The sequence below is a fragment of the Symphalangus syndactylus genome, chromosome 23 (assembly GCF_028878055.3).
Source record: "Symphalangus syndactylus isolate Jambi chromosome 23, NHGRI_mSymSyn1-v2.1_pri, whole genome shotgun sequence".
Lineage (NCBI taxonomy): Eukaryota > Metazoa > Chordata > Mammalia > Primates > Hylobatidae > Symphalangus > Symphalangus syndactylus.
In genome coordinates, this window is record NC_072445.2 from 39,389,656 (window position 1) to 39,408,509 (window position 18,854).

Below are 18,854 nucleotides of genomic sequence, written 5' to 3' on the forward strand. Positions count from 1 at the left end.
GGGATAAATGATATTAGCTGTGTCCTCAGAATTTTAAAGCTTTACATGGCTAGCAGGAAAGGGCAGCCTTCCCTGAGGCATCCCCAAGTCAGGCTGGCAGCAATGGAAGAGATGGCTAATTCCCTATCTCCCTGAGCTGCAACCAACACTAAGGGTTTGGTGCTCCCAGGCATTCCTGGTTCTGATACTCATTCCTGCCCTGTCCCCTGCAAAAAAAAAGAAAGAAATGGATAGTTTTTGAGCCAGACAACCACATGAATTTTTTGTTTGTATTTACCTTTAGGAGAGCGAGCGGGGAAATTTCGTATTTCCAAATTCTAAGTCTCTTTAGTGTGTCACAGAACTAAGGAACATTCCCTAACCCTGCTGAGCTCTTGTCCCTCACCTCCTTTTCCTTCCCCATCATTGAGTATTTTCTCTAAAATTAATGAGACCTTCGAAGAATGAGAAGTCCACCGATTAAACAACAAAGAGAGGATTAAAATGGTTTTAGCTGGCAATCATAGTTTCAGCAAAACAGTAATAAATTCATTAACTTAGGAATAGGAGGGAAGAAGAGAGAGGTTTGTGAGGAGACCAGGGAACGGGAATAGGGGACAAGGAGAGGGTCGTAATTAAAGTAAGTCATGTTTCTTGACTATTTACAGATATTACACATGAGGAAAAAATGAAATTTAAAGATATTATTTAACTTGACAAAGGTATATAGCTAGCAAAAGAGTAAAACTGAGGTTCTAAACACTGGCCTTTGGACTCCAAGTCCTGAGGTTGTCCAACTACCCCCAGGACATCATTAAATGTATTTACTCTTCCAATCCAAAGTATTGTTTGGAAATAAAATGTTTGTTCCAAGGAATTTAGAAAATCATGCATATGTTAAAAATATATTACTTCAATTTTTAAAATGTAATTTGAAAATCTTAAAATGTAAATTAATATAAAATATCAGAATTAGTGTGCTAATCCAATACTGTGCCATAACCTTATCCCATGAACAGGGCCGTTTTGTTGTATATACAACTGTTAACAGGTGCCCTTAGAGAGCTACCAAGCTCAATATTTTATTACTTTTGTAATTAAAACATGTTTTATCTAGTTTTACTTTGTTTTCATCTAACTTACGGAAAGGGTAAAATATTTGGGAGTTGAAACATGCTAAACAATAAACTCAAATCTTCAGTTTCTTCAGCAAAATCTGCAGAGGACCCATGTGAGACAGGCTTGCCATAAAAACCCTCCAAAGGGGAAATCATTTAGAGCACTGCAGCTGCTATACCTAAGACAATATAAGTATTTCATAGGCAGCATAGATTCTAGTGAGGTAAGACAGAAAATAAACACGTAAGCAAACAAATACAATGATTTCCCTTTCTAGGTAATTCCTACTATGATTACTAGACTATCATAGTAAATTCTACGGAGAAAACAAATTAAGATAATATGATAGAGCAAGACCAAGAAGTGAGGGCCTTTAGCTAGGAGATTAGAAGAAATTTCCCTGAGGAGATATCTGAACTGACTCTGAACGGTGAAAAGGTGGCAGCCACATGAGGATCTTAAGGAAGAGTATCTCAGGCAGAAAGAACACCAAGTTCCTGAGAGGGGAAGAAGAGTAGCATGTATGAGAGATTGCAGGAAGGCCAGTTGTGAAAGATGGTGGAGGAGTTTGAAAGGTAGGGAGAGGCCAGATCACAAAAAGTCTTTTAGAATAAAATATGGAGAACAATTCTGAGCACCACAATAAGCCACTGTTTTCATCAAGGAAGGGGTAAAGCCACATTTATGCTTTAAAAAAGCAACCCTGGCTTCTGGTAGAGAATGAAATGGGAGAGAATGACCATCATACTTATTTATGATGGCAAGAAGGAGAGAGGTACAGAGTAAAGTCTCATCTGTGCTTCAAAGACAACAGGAGTTTCTACTGGAGAAGACATTGTTTGGAAACAGCAATGGCGAGCAAAAATGACATTTACTTACATTCAGGCATGTATATGGGTATGGTTTTTTCTAAAAAACAAGCAAACAAACAAACAAACAAAAAACCAGACATCACAGCCTCAACAACAGAGTGAGACCCTGTCTCTACAATGAATAAAAAATTAGCCGGCATGGTGGTGTGCGCCTGTGGTCCCAGCTACTTGGAAGGCTGAGGTGGGAGGATCGCTTGAGCCCAAGAGGTCAAGGCTAGGGTGAATTGTGATTACGCCACTGCACTCTGGCCTGGGTGACAGAGTGAGATCCTGTCTCAAAAAAAAAAAAAAAAAAAAATCACTAAGAGGGCTGTAAGAGACATGTTTTTTTAAAAATGTTATCATTTTTAATTGACAAAATTGTATATATTTATCGTATACAACATAATGCTTTGATATATGTATACATTGTAGAATGACTAAATCAAGCTGTTAACATATCCATTTCCTCACATACTTTTTGTGATGAGAACACTTAAAATCTACTCTCTTAGCAAATGTCAAGTATAACACATTATTAGCTATGATCACCATGTTGTACAATAGATCTTCTGAAAGTATTCCTTCCGTCTAACTAAAATTTTGTATGCTTTGAGCAACATCTGAGATACAGTATTAAAAAAAAAATTGAGATAGAATCTCATTCTGTTACCCAGGCTGGAGTGCAGGGTGCAACATCGGCTCACTGCAACTCCACTTTCTGGGCTCAAGCGATTCTTGTGCCTCAGCCACCCAAGCAGCTGGGATTACAGAAGTGCGCCACCATACCCGGCTAATTTTTGTATTTTTAGTAGAGACAGGGTATTGCCATCTTGCCCAGGCTGGTCTTGAACTCCTGGCCTCAAGTGATTTGCCCTCCCTGGCTTCCCAAATTGCTGGGGTTACAGGCATGAGACACCACACCCAGCCTTGAGATACAGTATTTTTAAAAGACAGCCAGGCACATTAAAGCAAGATGGTGAAGAAAACATTTGGAGAAGTTAAAGATATAGGAAAATTTGCTGATATGAATTTCAGACAGCATGGTGTGTTTAAGGGAGTAAGGAGAGGTGGAAGGAACATCCAATTAGCAATTATAAAAAGCATTATGATAATAAGCATCCTTAAGATGAGGATTGTCTTCAGATGGTGAGTAAATTGAATGAGGATATGACACATTTTGGGATTAATCTCAAAGGATGATGAGTAATTAGTTATATATTTAACTGAAAGATGCATAGGGCCACCAGGAAGCTATTCATCCCTGAAGCTCAAGATGATGCGTGGTCCTACAGAATGGATGAGGCCCTCTTGAGAGATAAGTCTCATAGGCAATTCACTGGACTGTGGTAACTTGAGAAAGGGCCTCTCAAACCGGAACCTCAAAGGACTTGATCCTATTATTTCCTTGAAAATCTTGAACTAGCGTAGTGCCCAAGATAGAGGAGGCTATGGTCCCTTACCTATACATGTATAAACAGATAAGGATTGCAATCTGAAATGATGATATAATAATATGTGTTGAGCATTATGCTCCAGGCTCTGTCCTAAACACTTTTTCTTCATAATAATCCTAGAAAGTAGATATTATTATAAATCCTATTTTTAAAATGAATAAACTTAGGCATAAAAAAAAAACAGGCAGAGTAACACAGCTAGTAAGTAGAGGAACAAGGATTCAAACCCAAGCATTCTAGTAGTTGATGGCCCATTGTACTTACTGAGACCTAATCAACGGTCCCCTTTCTAAAATGATTTCGGTGAGAATTATATACTTTATAAACCAATTAACTCAGACTGATGTGGATTTTTATTCTTATTCCTCAGTGCCAACTCCAGGAACCATATTTCAGTTTATTTTCTATTTCTCAATTTAGGAAAGGGAAATTAGAGCAAACAGATAATAAGAAGGGAGTACATAGGAAAACTAAGGAAAGTTTAATCAAGACTAAGGTCCTCCAACTCCTCAAAGCAAGTAGAGGAAAAAGAAAAAAAAAAAAAAAAAAAAAAAGACTAAGGGCCAAGCATGGTGGCTTACACCTGTAATCCCAGCACTTTGGGAGGCCGAAGTAGGAGATCCTGGAGGCCAGGAACTCAAGACCAGCCTGGACAACATAGTGAGGCTTTGTCTCTACAAAACAATTAAAAGAATTAGTAGGGCATGGTGGCATGCCTGTAGTCCTAGCTACACGGGAGGCTGAGGTGGGAGGATCACTTGAGCCCAGTAGTGACAGGTTATAGTGAGCTATGACAACCACTGAACTTCAACCTGGCAGCAGAGTGAAACCCTGTTCCCCAAACAAACAAACAAACAAACTAAGGTCTTCCAAGTTCCCTTAACAGTTTCAACCTTTACAAAGGCTGAGAAGAAAAGGAAAAGGGAATCACCTTCTCTGCTCATCGTCAGTCTAACATGTCATTCTGGGCCTTGACCACACCATCAAAGTATAAGATGCCTAAACAATCCATGAAAAAATCACACTACAGCTGGCATAGAGGATTTGATGCTCCCTGGGGAGGGTAGTGTGGGATTTTTTTTCTGATCTTCTTTTCAAAGGGGGATTAACGCTGATGCTTTTAAGCAATTGACGTGCACTTAGAGATGCGGGTATCTAGCACAATTTACAAGGGAATTGAGCAAGTTCTTGGTTGTTTCAGTACCATAAACCCTTGTTTGTCTAGGGATCTTGTCCTCCTTATTTGCCTCTTTCTAAGCAGGCCCTGTTTCTAGAAAGTCAGCCTTTTTGCTTCTCCTACCAAAACTTACCCTGAGGCTAAAAGGCCCAAGAACACAGGGCTTTAGTTTGTGAATTTAGCCTCATTGAATCATAAAAGTTGAGCAGAAGAAAAATTATTAAACCCTGTCATAGATCAGTTAAATGCAGTTCCAAAAGATGGTTAGAATTATCAAACTTTGCATAGTCACTTAACAGTCAATGTAAGACAAATAAGACTAATGCCCAGATTTTCTCCACTGAATATAGTGAAGGTTCATTCTATGGTAGCTTGTACAAATTACTATTAAAGTTAATATCATTAAACCTTCTACAAGCCTTGCCCTAGAATTTAGGTTATTTTACAAGAGAAACATTTTAGAGCTGAACAAACAGAATAGAAAAAAAAATGCTGGAGAGGGAAGATGGTCAGTATATTAAAGAAAAAAAAATTTAAGGAATATTCAGAAAGAAGAGACAATTGTAAAGAATATGAAGGAAAACGTGCTGAACTTAAAGTCAAGCAAACTGGAAGCTAAAACTGCCTTTAATTTTTTGCATACTCAGGCACAGCCCTTCCCTTTCTCAATCTCGATTTTCTTTTCTTATAAAACTAGAACCTTTGTAACATTGCCTTTCTTTGGTTCTTGAGGCTATCACATTAGGGAAAGAAGACTCTCCAAACTGAAAAGATGAAAGAAAGAGGGAGGGAGAAACGGAAAAGACAGGAGAAAGGTGGTGAATGAAATCAGAATATTGGAAATAGAGTAAAGCTGAATATTCCCCTGAAACTTTCACTCCTGCATAGTGTCTAAGGGGGAAAAGACATGGGACCACTTTCAAGTGTGGCCACTTTATGAGCCTACCTACAGGGTAATGGAAAGTCTAATAAGTTTCCATTAGAAACTTTCCATTAGGTCCCATCCATGGGACCACACTTTATGAGATCACTTTATGAGCCTACCTACAGGGGAATGGAAAGTCTAATAACCTGAGAGAGGACACGATTTCTGGGAAGAGTTTTGGGAAATTGATGGATTACTGAAACTTTAGACTGACTTGAATAATTGTTATTGTTCTTTAGCTTTACCTCGAGGATCCATGAGTAAGTTTATCTTCTTGTTTCAAACTCTGGTGGTGTTGGGCTCCTATACTAGGCAGAGGACTTCTCTCTGTCTTAATATTTCCTGTTTCCTGCTATGTCAGGGTGACAGGGCTTAAGACTCACAATTCTTCACCTTCATTAGCCATCTTAACTGGATCATGCCCACCTTTCTCACCTTTCCCCCTCTCTAAGACAATGAGACCTCTCACCTTGCTTAAGCAAATTATTTCATTCTTGCCTTTGACCACATCCTCTCACCCCCTTATTTCCTCAGAAGTCATTGCTTCTCTCTTCTACATCTTTAAATATTTTCCTTCCTTTAACTGCTTCTCCTTAAGGTATAGAACAGGTTTGATTTTCTTCCATCTCAAACAGATCCTCCCTTCGACTATGTCCCTTTCTAATCACAGCCTACCTTCAAGGGAGGAAATTATGCTGTTCATTCTAACTGTAGGCTTAGGAAAAAGTTATTGCTCACTTCTTATCTGAACTATACACTATTTCTCCATGAATTGAGAATAATATAATAAGACCTACTAAAAATCACTTTTAAAATAAATTTGCTTGTTAATTATTTTCAATTTACAGAGGACTATTGCCTAGCAGTTAAGCATGCAGACTCTAGAGCCAGGCTAACTGGAGTTTCATCCCAGCTCCCTACTTACTATTTGTTTGAACATAGGCAAGTTATTTAATCCCTCATTAAAATTTCAAGTCAGTTACATAATTAATTTCAACAACCAGTTGAAAATTAATCAAATAAAAGAACAGAGAAGAGGCTGGGCACCATGGCTCACACCTGTAATCATGACACTTTAGGAGGCTGAGGCAGGTGGATCACCTGAGATCAGGAGTTCGAGACCAGCCTGGTGAAACCCCGTCTCTACCAAAAATACAAAATTAGCTGGGCGTGGTGGTGCGCGCCTGTAATTCCAGCTACTCGGCAGGCTGAGGCAGGAGAATTGCTTGTACCCGGGAGAGGAGGTTGCAGTGAGCCGGAATCGCAACACTGCCCTCCAGCCTGGGTGACAGAGTGAGACTCCATCTCAAAAAAAAAAAAAAAAAAAAGAACAGAGAAGTGAGGGAAGCTGGAAAAAATGAATGGAGAAGGGAGGAAAACCAAAGAGGTAAAGTTTAAATAAACCTTCTGGAACTGATTTGAACTGATTGTCAAAAAAAAAAAAATGAACACATTTTCTAAATGAAGGGAAGACTGTGACAGGAATGAGGAGCAGGGAAGTGAGGAAATCGGCAAAAAATCCAAAACAGATAATCCTGGCTGGACAGGGTTTTTTTTCTGATCTATGTGCTTTTCCTACAAAAGTTTTCATACTGACTATTACATTTGTGGTTGCATATTAGGGTCACATTTCCTACTAGCAAAGTTGTTTCTTGTTCAAAGATGGAATTAAATATATCATATTTCATTATTTTTTCTAAAAGGTATCAAAACTTCCAGATGCTTCACAATCTGAACAAGTTTATTACTCACAGGTTTTAATTAAATGTGATCCAACCAATACCTATCCTTAAAATAACGAAAAGGAAGGGATTCACTTGCCCTATCCCAGCTCAGGCCACAAACCATATGATGCTGATCTCAAACTGCACTGTTGTTGAAGTATAGATGGTGCTCACTTAAATCATCTCTTCTTATCTGAAAATAGAGCTCCCAAATTAGCCAACACTAGCCCAGTGCCACCTGTAGATGTGTTTTGTTTGGCCAGGACGGCATTATTTTAAATTTTGAATTTGAATGCCTCTGGGTAGGGCATGGACTTTTCACCATCTCTATCCCTTATAACTAGCAGATTCACAATCATGAGACCTGCTGAGCCGCTTAATGCAACTGAGTTTGTGATCCCGACAGAGATAATCAGGAATTCTGTCTGGTATGGAAAATGTGGTACTCTCTAAAAGAACTAACTCTGATGCTCCCATTAGGAAGAATATCCACAGAGACAGTGTCCTTAATCCAAAACACACAATATTCAGTATTTTGGCAGGATATGTACATCGTAAGTTTTTTTATCTTCTTCTGTACTCTGTAAGGCAACAGGTAAATACCTTCCACTGCCCTGCTTATTTGTCTTCAGCTGGGAAATGCCACAAAATACTCAGCTCAAGAATTTCCTTTCTTGGCCCAGTATGGAGGCTCATGCCTATAATCCCAGCACTTTGGGAGGCTGAGGTGAGGGGATCACTCAAGGCCAGGAGTTTGAGACCAGCCTGGCCAACATGGCAAAACCCCATCTCTACTAAAAATACAAAAATTAGCCGGGCGTGGTGGCACATGCCTGTAATCCCAGCTACTCAGGAGGCTGAGGCACAAGAATGACTTGAACCCAGGAGGCGAAGGTTGCAGTGAGCTGAGACTGTGCCACTGCACTCCAGTCTGGGTGACAGAGAGAGATTGTCTCAAAAAAAAAAAACAAAAAAAGAAAGAAAAATTCCTTTCTCCTCATTATTCCATATTACTTTAGGTCAGGAATGGAATATATATGACCTGTGTTACATTTCTGCTCATGCCTTTGCCTATGGCAGAAATCAGTAATTGATCATGATTCTCTTTCCTGCTCAGCCCACATGTATCCTAAAATTCTTCTCATCTCCAGATAGTCATTAATAATTGATCAAAATTAAATATGCATAACTCAAGTATACTTATCACTCCTAACATAGGTTAATATCTTAAATCTTAAAAAATCTTAAGTATATGAAAACTGTCCTTTTAAAATTATCTTTATTTGGTGGTAGGAGTGGCTTCACCTTCTCAAGAAACTGACAGTTCAGTGATTGACGGCCTAAAATACCACATAGAAAAACAGACATCTCTTCCCAAATGCTGAGGGCAGATCCTGTCATTTCTGGAGAAAGCCACTATTTCCCTCCCCAAAACAGCAAAGTAACAAATAAGCGAAAAATAATTATACACAAAGAAGGAAACAAATTATTCAATTATTTTAAGAGAAAAAAAAACTGCAAATTTTTCAACATCTTAAAATATGATTGGTTATTTCTCAACAGAAGCAACAGAGATTAAAATGATATAATTAAGGTACTAAGGTACACAAGAAGATAGGGTTATTTAAAAGATTAAAATAACACAAATTAATAAATCAAAAATAAAAACACAATTAAGTGCACACTATAATGCTCTGTTGTCAGGACTCAGAACTTTCCAAATGACAGTCAGAAGTAAGAGGAAAAATTAAAGCAGAAAAAAGTAAAATATAGTAGCTTACTACTTTGCCGAAGTGTTTCATTCATTTATAGTTACTGAATATTTCTTTCCATAACATTTCTAATACAACTTTTCAGCTTTCCCTTCTGTTATTACTCCTGATTTTTCACTGCAATTTCACAAAATAAGTAAGACAGGGGACACAACTTCTGTTTTAGAGATGAGAAAATTAATGTTCAAAACATTTAGTGATTTGCCCAAAATCACAGAGCTAGAGAATAGCAAAACTGGGACTCAGGTTTTTAACCTCAAGACTGTTTATACCACACCTGGGGAGGGGGAGGAGGGAATGGGATTGTCTATCTCCATGCCTTCTGAAAGTCTAAATCTAAGTAATATTACACTTTTTCAATTTTTATTATAGGTGGTATAAAATGTTTAAAAACAGCTGAAGAACCTCCATGTAAGTTTCCCATATATACAACTCAGTCCTTTTTTTACTGACACCTAATAATTGCACAAATGTATGGGATACATGTGATATTCTGATACATGCATACCATGTGTAATGATTTTCATCTTCTATAACGTGCCTGCTACCAGAGGAATGGGGAGGGTGGTGAGAAGGCACATAAAGATGGAAGAAAGGAGAAAAACTTGCAATTTTACTGTTCTCTCTTTCTTTTACCAGTGTGAGGAATTTGAGGCTGATTTCAAGATCCTCTAAGCGACTGATTAATTTTTTCATTTAGCAAAGTGGAAATTCTTATAATAAAAACTAGATTAATTAATGAAATAGTGAAAAAGATTCTAGGGCCAGGGAAAATTATCTATAACCTTTAGAAGGATTTGACAGCAGGAAGATAATGAAAATTAAGAATAAGAAAAATAACTGCAGGGAGTATGATTTTAACAGTCTCCTAAGGAGAAAAGGAAAATGCCTACTTACCTTCTTGCTGCCTTTCCACGTAAATCAAATATGTAGTAAATGCTTGATCTGAAACTCCCTGAGATAAACACCCTTGAGTCATGCTCTCTCCAAACTCACCTTTTTTGTTTGTATTTTAGCCAGAACTGCAGGAGCCATTAGTAAGTTCTTTTTCTGCTCTTTAATTCTCATGTGCTTTGCTTTACTAAACTGTTAGAATATTTAAGACATTCATATTCCTAGATTTTTTTATTTGTTTCACAAATGGTCCATTCCTTTCCCCTTCTTTATTCCCTATTCTTATCTTAATAAACTGGGGTGCCTCTGTAAGAAAGTACTATTACCTTTAACTTTTCCAAAATCTTGAGATTCAACAGCAAAGGGAAAAGGGTTAAGAACAAAAAATGGTCAAGTGAAAGGAAGAAAGATTGCCCTGTGAGAAAACGCAGTAACACTCAAAGAAAGAGGCTTGATGGTGGGCATTCTACTTAAGACCCACCAAGAAAATTTCAGTGACATGCAGTGAGTCCCAGCTAACTGACCGAGCATCCCAGACTGTCACTGATGTTTGTGTGGGATGTATATCCCCTGTTATGAACAAACAATAAATCTGAAAGAAGTATCCAGATAGAATTTTAAATGAAACTGTAGCATATATCTCTGGAAGAAGCACTGGTTGGGAATAGAGAATAAGGGATAAGTGAGAGGAAGTTGATTTAAAAAAGAAAAAAAATGGTAAATGGAAACAATGACTTTTATATGATCTGAGATTTTACCAGCCCTTTATGGCCTTGATGCTTAAAGTGGGTCCAAGGACCTGCATCAACATCACCCTGGAGTTTTAGATATGCAGAATCTCAGCCTATTGCCCACCCCTGACCTACTAAATCAGACTTTGCATTTTAATAAGATCCCCGGGTGATTTGCGTGCATACCAAAGTTTAAGAACCATTGCTCTACAGGATTTGAATTCTCTGCCCTGAGAGAGGAAATAAAAAGATGAATGCACTTGGTCCAAATTTAACCAGCTTTTCCAGCCCTGCAGATTGACCTTAAAGCCAAAGACAAGAAAGATGAAACTCATCAGGGTTTAATTCACTTCTTAACATATTTCTATCCTTCATTTTTGAGGATGTTCAGAGCTTGAGCCCCTGAGACAGGACTAACTCTGACGGAAGGAGAAAAAAAGTGATTTGATAATTAAAGCTCATGGTATATCACATCCTGTGTCTACTCCTCTTGGAGTATTTACACAAATGAAACATTATTAAAATAACGAAGTCAAACTTTGAGAGCAAATACTGGGTAGGTATCATAAAAGCACATATTAGGCCAAGCACAGTGGCTCATACATGTAATCCCAGCACTTTGGGACGCCAAGGTGAGAGGATCACTTATAGCCTATGAGGTGTAGAGAGGTGTGGTGGGGTGTGTGTGTGTGTGTGTGTGGTCATAAGGAAGAAGACTGTTACTGCATTATTAACAAGTATGTGGGTCTAGTGTCTCAATTCCTTTGCCCACTACTCATACCTATAAATGTCTTAAGTCAACCTAGCAGTTTCTATTCCATCTTACATGGCAAGCCAAGTTACTCTGTTGAATAAGGGCCAAAATCACTACAGAGACAGCAATTCCCACTGTCTCCTTCAGATGAGGCTATAGATTCTAGCTAAGCAAGTTCAAATTAGCCAGCTGGAAGACAGGCAATGGCCTGTGTAATCTCCTGAGATACAAGCAGGACACCCGTCGGGAAAGGGGAAGGAACCCTGCCTGACCAAATGTGCGTCCCCACAGTTCCAGCTGGCAGATTCCAGCAGTAACTGGGGTCTTCCAAGACGAAGAAAGAAGCATTTATAAACTTTATTTGTTCCTCCGCTGAAGTGGAAATTTTGCTCCTGGTGTCTACATTTGTGATGTTTTCCCAGAAAGAATTTTAATGCAAACAGTATTTTCTCATTAGTTCTATTTTGTTTTCTCCATATTTTAGCTCGAACTATTAGACCTATAAGTGAGTTCCTTTTCTGTTTCTCTAACGTTCTTTGGCCATCTGTAGGATATGGGGTCCCCTCCACATCCTAACTGTTACCATTTCTACCCCTGCAGGATTTCTCACTCATACTTCTTAATTGTATTCAAATCTTCTGACACCTTCTGATGCCCAAGCAATCAGACACAATATCCTGAATTGTTACTGAGTTTAGGACAAGGGAAAGCCAAATAATTCATGTTTAAAATTGTATTTTAATTATTTATATTTATTATTTTTAGTTACTTAAATTTCTCATTTAAGATGGATGCTGAATGATTTGATCTGGCAGGAGGGTTATGCAGCTTCCAGGCTAAGATTATCTGCAGTCCCACAGTAGTTGTTCTCCTCTGGTTGAATTGCTTCATAGTTTCTTTAGAAACAATACTGGTAAAATGAAAATTCTGTTAATATCAAACCACACTTTCCTCCTTTTTGTATTTCAGTGCAATTCACAGCCCCTATTCGTAAGTATCAAGTTTGTTTTTCCACTCTGGTCCTTTTGATATCTGACCTACAAGGTCTTGGGGCCTGATCTGCCCTGCATTTTTTTAAATAATTTCAACTTTTATTTTAGATTCAGGTGGTGCATATGCAGGTTTGCTAATGGGTATATTGTGATGCTGAGGTTTAGGGGTGACTTGCTTTTTTAACACTGTCTTTCTCAACTCCCCTGGCATTCCTATTACATAGTTTCCAAAGAGGCCATGCACGAAATGTTAAGAAATCTCACAGGCTAACATTTAAAAATATAAGCCAAAACAGCCCTCTTATGATCCATCAGCAAGGGAAGGTACACCTTTCAAATAAACCATGTCTCTAAGGAAACTAGGGGCAAGGGGCAAGAAAATGTAAGAAGAAAAATAGAGGCATAACAGATTAATATGGAGTGAGTCTTTCCCAACCCTCTGAAGATTTTCAACCATCACTGAAAGCAGGAGGAGGCCTCCATTCCTGTACATCCCTTATATTGTGCAACAGGGAGCCTGCCTGAGGCTCGCCATACAAGCAACTCTTGATCTTCCCGTTGTTTCTATTTATGATATTCCCTAGAGCGAGTGTTGGGAAATGGGAATTTCCTTCACAGTGGTGAAGCATACTGATATCTTTTTCTTTCTCCCTCTTTCTCTCTCACAGCCGGAGCTACAGGACCTATCAGTAAGTTTGCTGTCTGATTCTCACAGTGAGCATTTTACTTTCCTGCAGTATCTTAGGGATCGCTACCTGGTTTCCATGTAGGGATTTCAAGGGTTTGGAGTTCACATTTTCTTCAACCCTTATTTTTCTTCAACCTAGCATTTCAGTAAGTCATGATTAGCTCTGTGAATGTACACTTCACCAATAAAAACAAACTACAAAGTGGAGAATGAACCCTTGCAGATTTCCAGTGGCTTCTCAGCATCACCCAAGGGATTTTTAGATGAGGAGGCCCTTATATGTACTAGTTTGCCATAGAAAGAAAGTCACCACTTCTACTACTCAACTGCAGCTGAACTTGACAATAGTGATGCAGATTCCTACTAGGGAAAGTATACAAATGAAAGTATATAAATAAAAAGTATATATAAAATATATATATAGCTACTGATTTCTTTTCTCTTTTTTTTTTTAGAGCTCTCTCAAAAAACCATTGGTAAGTCATCTGATTCTCAATTATAATGCCTTTTGGTACTTTACTTAGAACATCAATCTATTTTTATTTCAATTATTCATGCCCAAGGACTCAAGGATCAAGTCCTTCTGCCACCTCATAATCTCACCCAGTACTCCAGATTGGACTCATCCAGTTTCTGCAATAAAAATATATTAACTATGAAGCTGAAATGCAAAGTGAAAAATATCCCGCTAGAGATGGTCCTAAGCTGTTTCCACTTCAGCATATAATCTAGCTCTGTAGAGCCAATACTTAATAAAGACTTAGAACCCAGCACCTAAACTTCCTGCTTTGCTTTCCATGCAAATAATTTTTCCATTATTAGATTATCTTCACTTTGTAAAATAATGGAAATTTTAAGTTTCCTTTCTTTTTTTTTTTTTTTTGAGATGGAGTCTCGCTCTGTCATCCAGGCTGGAGTGCAGTGGCATCATCTCTACTCACTGCAAGCCTCGCCTCCTAGGTTCATGCCATTCTCCTGTCTCAGCCTCCCGAGTAGCTGGGACTATAGGCACCCACCACTATGCCCAGCTAATTTTTTTGTATTTTTAGTAGAGATGGGGTTTCACTCTGTTAGCCAGGATGGTCTCGATCTCCTGACCTCATGATCTGCTCGCCTCAGCCTCCCAAAGTGTTGGGATTACAGGCGTGAGCCACCGCACCCGGCCTTCCTTTCCTAATTGCCCTGAAAAGTTCTCTCCAGAAGAGTTAGGCTCTATTTTCAGCAACTTTTAGCAACCTAGTCACATCCTTTGATCATCCCTATAATGTCTACTACTGTTTTTTTAACACTCGTGTACATTACTTTGTTGCATCTAAACAACATTCAAATGGCAATGGGTAAGGCAGTTATTATACCCATATTTAGAGATGCGGAAACTGAGGGTCAGGAGTCATTTCTCAAAAAAATAAGAGGATGGGTTAGTTAATAAAATTAAGACTGAAGTTTTACTAACTCTTCATTCTTTCCACTATCATTTTTCGGTGTTATAACAGGTTATTAACAATGAATAAAATGAACTTCTAATATTGAGATTAAAGGGTAGTAAAGGCCTAGAGGAGATAAAGTGAGAGAATGAGTAACACAAATAGTAACAGATAAAGAATGAAGATGCAGTTTAGAGCAAGATAAATAGGAGAAAATTTAAAAAGAATAAAAGTAGGAAGAAAATTGGAAGTAGAAAGAGTAAGTGAATTGGCACATAAGAGAATAAAGAAGAGAAATGAGTATGTTGAGAAAGAGAATAAAAATAAAGGTACAAAAAGTCACAAATTGAAACGGAAAGGGAGGAAGAAAATAGAGAAAAACTGAAGAAACAAAATTTTGAAGTGATCACCTATCCAAGGATTTAGTAACTTATGTCAAGAGGGCAGGTATCCTAAGAGTTCTACTTCAGAATCAAAGATACATATTTGTAGATACAGGCAAAGCAACTATTAAGTTAGCATAATATCTAAATGTGTAACTGGTTTACTGCTCATAGCCAAGGGTATCCAGATCTGGAAAGCCATCTTCCAGGTGTTTTACACAGGAAAAAAAAATTCAGAGTTAAAAGTTCGAGGATTATTGATCAAAACTTGGATATTTCTCATTCTGAGTGACACTGAAGTGAAGGATTATTAACTGCAGTGCCCACTGGGTGAGGATATGGTCTTTTTAGATTCAACTAACCATGCAGACTTACAAGATTACCATAGCTCTCATCTGGGAACAGTCTACTCAGTAGGACCTAAGGCAGGAAGCACAGCTTGCCAGCAAGGGTATTATCAGCTATCCCTCTGCTGTGGGAGTAGTACTCGCCATGATCTATGCAGGTGTCCACATAGCCACCTAGGACCTATTCTGTTTGGTCTTCTGTCAGTTGAGTTGGGAGCTGACCTGGCTTAGAAACCCCGCAGGTCCACCAGGAACTAAAATCTCCTATAAGAACCCCACACACATTACCTGCAGGGATCCCGTAAGGAACATGACCAAATACATGGGTCACTACACTCAGGGAAGCCCAAAGTTATGGCTTCTTAATACATATTTACAATTCTCCCAGTTCAGATGCAGTCTAACATCAAGGATCATTCTTATGTAAGCAGTGTTGCTAAATAACATAACAGGCTTTCGGCCGGATGCGGTAATATCAGCACTTTGGGAGGCTAAAACCAGCGGATCACAAGGTCAGAAGTTCAAGACCAGCCTGGCCAACATGGTGAAACCCCATCTCTACTTAAAAAAACACAAAAATTAGCTGGGTGTGGTGTTGTGCGCCTGCAGTCCCAGCTACCCAGGAGGCTAAGGCAGGAGAATCGCTTGAACCCAGGAGGCAGAGGTTGCAGTGAGCCGAGATTGTGCCACTGCACTCCAGCCTGGGCGACAGAGTGAGACTCCGTCTAAAAAAAAAAAAAAAAAAAAAACAAAAAAACATAACAGGCTTTCAATATTTATCAGGTCACCAGGCGATCAGAGCTAGAAAATCAACTGAAGACCAAATTCTTATTAAAAACTGAAGGTTTTGGCCAGGCATAGGCTCACACCTGTAATTTCTGCACTTTGGGAGGCTAAGGCAGGAGGATCACTTGAGACCAGGAGTTCAACATCAGCCTGAGCAACAACAGAGCAAGACCCCATCTCTACAAAATTTGTTTTAATTAGCCAGGAATAGTGGCATGCAGCTGTAGTCCTAGCTACTCAAGAGGTTGAGGTGGGAGGATCACTTGAGCCCAGGAGATTGAGACTGTAGTGAGCTAGGATTGCACCACTGCACTCCAGCCTGGGTGACAGAGTGAGACCTTGTCTCAAAAAACAAAACAAAACAAAACGAAAAAACAGAAGGTTTTGTTGACTCTTTGCTCATAGACTCTAAAGCTAATCAAAGCAGCAGTCACTGCTCTATCACTCTCCAATAAGCTGGAAGCTGTGAGAAGAAGAAACTAGATTCTTACCTCCTATTCTAATGTCTACCTCTGGAACATATTAGTTGATCAGAAATAAAGATTTTGGCGAAAGAACAGTCCCTTGAGAAAGAAATATCTTCTACTCTTACTGACAGGAAGTGTTTCACCTTTCCCTACTGTCAGTAATGTTAATACCTAATAACAAAGTGTTGCCTTTCCCTAGTGTCTCTTAGGTTGGCAAGGATCCTATAAAAACCTTCACCTTGGGCTGAAATATTGCAGTAAATGCTAAATATCCTTTTTCCTTTTTTCTATAGTTAACATAGTTGGATTAAGTCTCCCTAATGATCTCATAACTGATATCACTTCCTCTCCCCTGCTCTACCTCTCAAAGCCTCACTTCTAGGATAAAATTAGTGAAAAATACACTCTCCAGTCAAATAACCGTACTAATATGCCAATTTGAATTTCTTTTTAGTGCAAACTCCAGGACCTATTGGTAAGCTGCCTGTATATATCAACTTATCTCTACTGTCTTCTTACTATGTCTGAAGGAGACTGGCTCCAACTGTTTAAGTATCCGGGTTAAAGAAGCTGAAAATCGTATTTCGTAGACTTTGATTTCCCCATATCCTATCTGTTAGGTTTTGGAGGGAAGGCGAGGGTTAAAGAAAGACACAGAGAGAGTGGCAGCTCTACAGCAAATGTAGGCTTTATGTCCAGCATTAGACCTACAGAAGTGGAGAACCAGCCTAATGCCAGTGCCCACCGCTGCTTACAGGCTGGGGGTACTTATAGGTATAGGCGGCAGGGGTCTGGGTAGTATGGCTTGCTGGCTGGCAGGATATTGATAAGATGTTCCCATGATGAGGGGGTTCTGGCCCTTGTTCCTGCAGAATGTAGTGTTCCTTGCACTTTCTCCCAGCTGAATACGATAGGGATGTTTCTTTAGTTGGCCCTTTGTCCACCTTGTGGTCAGGTGGTTTGGCAGAATGTTTCTCACAGCCCAAACCCCCGTGGAATGTTTCACTTTGACCAAGGTCTTCGAAATAGCTGGAGGCTTACAAAATGGTGCACTTTGGATTAACACTAACCATCTCTCTGGGCAACAAATTATATTTTAGAAAATGGAAATTCCATTACCTTAAAATTCATAATAGGCATTGTTCTAATAATGATTATAGTGACTTGTCAATAATCATTAGAATAACTTCCTAAGGCAAAGGTGTAATTGAATCTGGAAAAGAATATAAGAAATGAACAAGAACATAAAAGAAAGATAGCTGAGAGTGAAACAGAGTGATCTGAGGAAAAAACACTGGGGGAATATGGGGAAAGGAATGCAATTAAGGATCTCATCTCCAACACCTATAATGAAAAGCAAGAATGAAGTGGTTATGCTAACTAAAACAGGGTTAATAATCTCCTAAAAGAAGATCTGGTTCTTATGGAGAGGCTACATACAGTACAGCAGCAGTGCAATGAAAAATATTTAATCCTGAATACTGAGATTTAGTAATTCCTGAGAAAATCATTTTCACTGCTTGCCTTTGGAAAACATCACTAATAGAGGTGTTCTGGGGCCAGGCGCAGTGGCTCACACCTGTAATCCCAGCACTTTGGGAGGCCAAGGATCACCTGAGGTCAGGAGTTCAAGACCAGCCTGGCCAATATGGTGAAACCCCATCTCTACTAAAAATACAAAAAATAGCCAGGCACGGTGGCAGGCACCTGTAATCCCTGCTACTCAGGAGGCTGAGGCACGAGAATCACTTGAACCCGGAAGGTGGAGGTTGCAGTGGGCCAAGATCACCCTACGGCACTCCAGCGGTAGTCCCAGCTACTCGGGAGGCGGAGGCAGGAGAATGGCATGAACCCAGGAGGCAGAGCTTGCAGTGAGCCGAGATCATGCCACTGCATTCCAGCCTGGGTGACAGAGCGAGACTCCATCTCAAAAAAAAAAAAAAAAAAAAAAAATTACAAAAATGAGCCAGACTTGGTAGCAGGCACCTGTAATCACTTGAACCCAGGAGGCGGAGGTTGCAGCGAGCCGAGGTCATGCCACTGCACTCCAGCCTGGGCAACAGAGCAAGACTCTGTCTCAAAAAGAAAAAAAAAAGAAAGAAAATAAAAGAAAAAGAAAATGAGACTGACAAAAGTGACAGAGAGATGTGGTCACTGGTGCCATGGAGTTTACAGTCCTAAAAGATAACTTGGGAAAACAAACCCAAAATGTGTAGAGGGCAGGCAGCATCCCACACAATCACACTATGACCATTAAAACTGGATATTTACTGCCTTGAATTCTGGTTCTAACTATCCTTTTTGTGAATGAATAAGAGCCATTTGTTATTGACTATTCCCCTGAATCAAGACTGCTTTTCTCAATACTCACAGTTATTGCCAAG

At 39.2% G+C, this 18,854-nt stretch overlaps 1 protein-coding gene across 2 annotated transcripts in view; it reads left to right on the forward strand.

Moving 5' to 3' along the window:
• Positions 1–18,854, forward strand: part of TSBP1 (testis expressed basic protein 1) — an 81,613-nt gene that overhangs the window by 22,007 nt on the left and 40,752 nt on the right. For both annotated transcript variants that reach the window (XM_063632366.1, XM_063632367.1), the window contains 7 exons: positions 5,748–5,768; positions 9,377–9,415; positions 10,021–10,041; positions 12,353–12,373; positions 13,044–13,064; positions 13,519–13,539; positions 16,925–16,945. In XM_063632366.1, the coding sequence (XP_063488436.1) occupies positions 5,748–5,768; positions 9,377–9,415; positions 10,021–10,041; positions 12,353–12,373; positions 13,044–13,064; positions 13,519–13,539; positions 16,925–16,945 (165 nt within the window). The remainder of the gene's footprint in view (positions 1–5,747; positions 5,769–9,376; positions 9,416–10,020; positions 10,042–12,352; positions 12,374–13,043; positions 13,065–13,518; positions 13,540–16,924; positions 16,946–18,854) is intronic.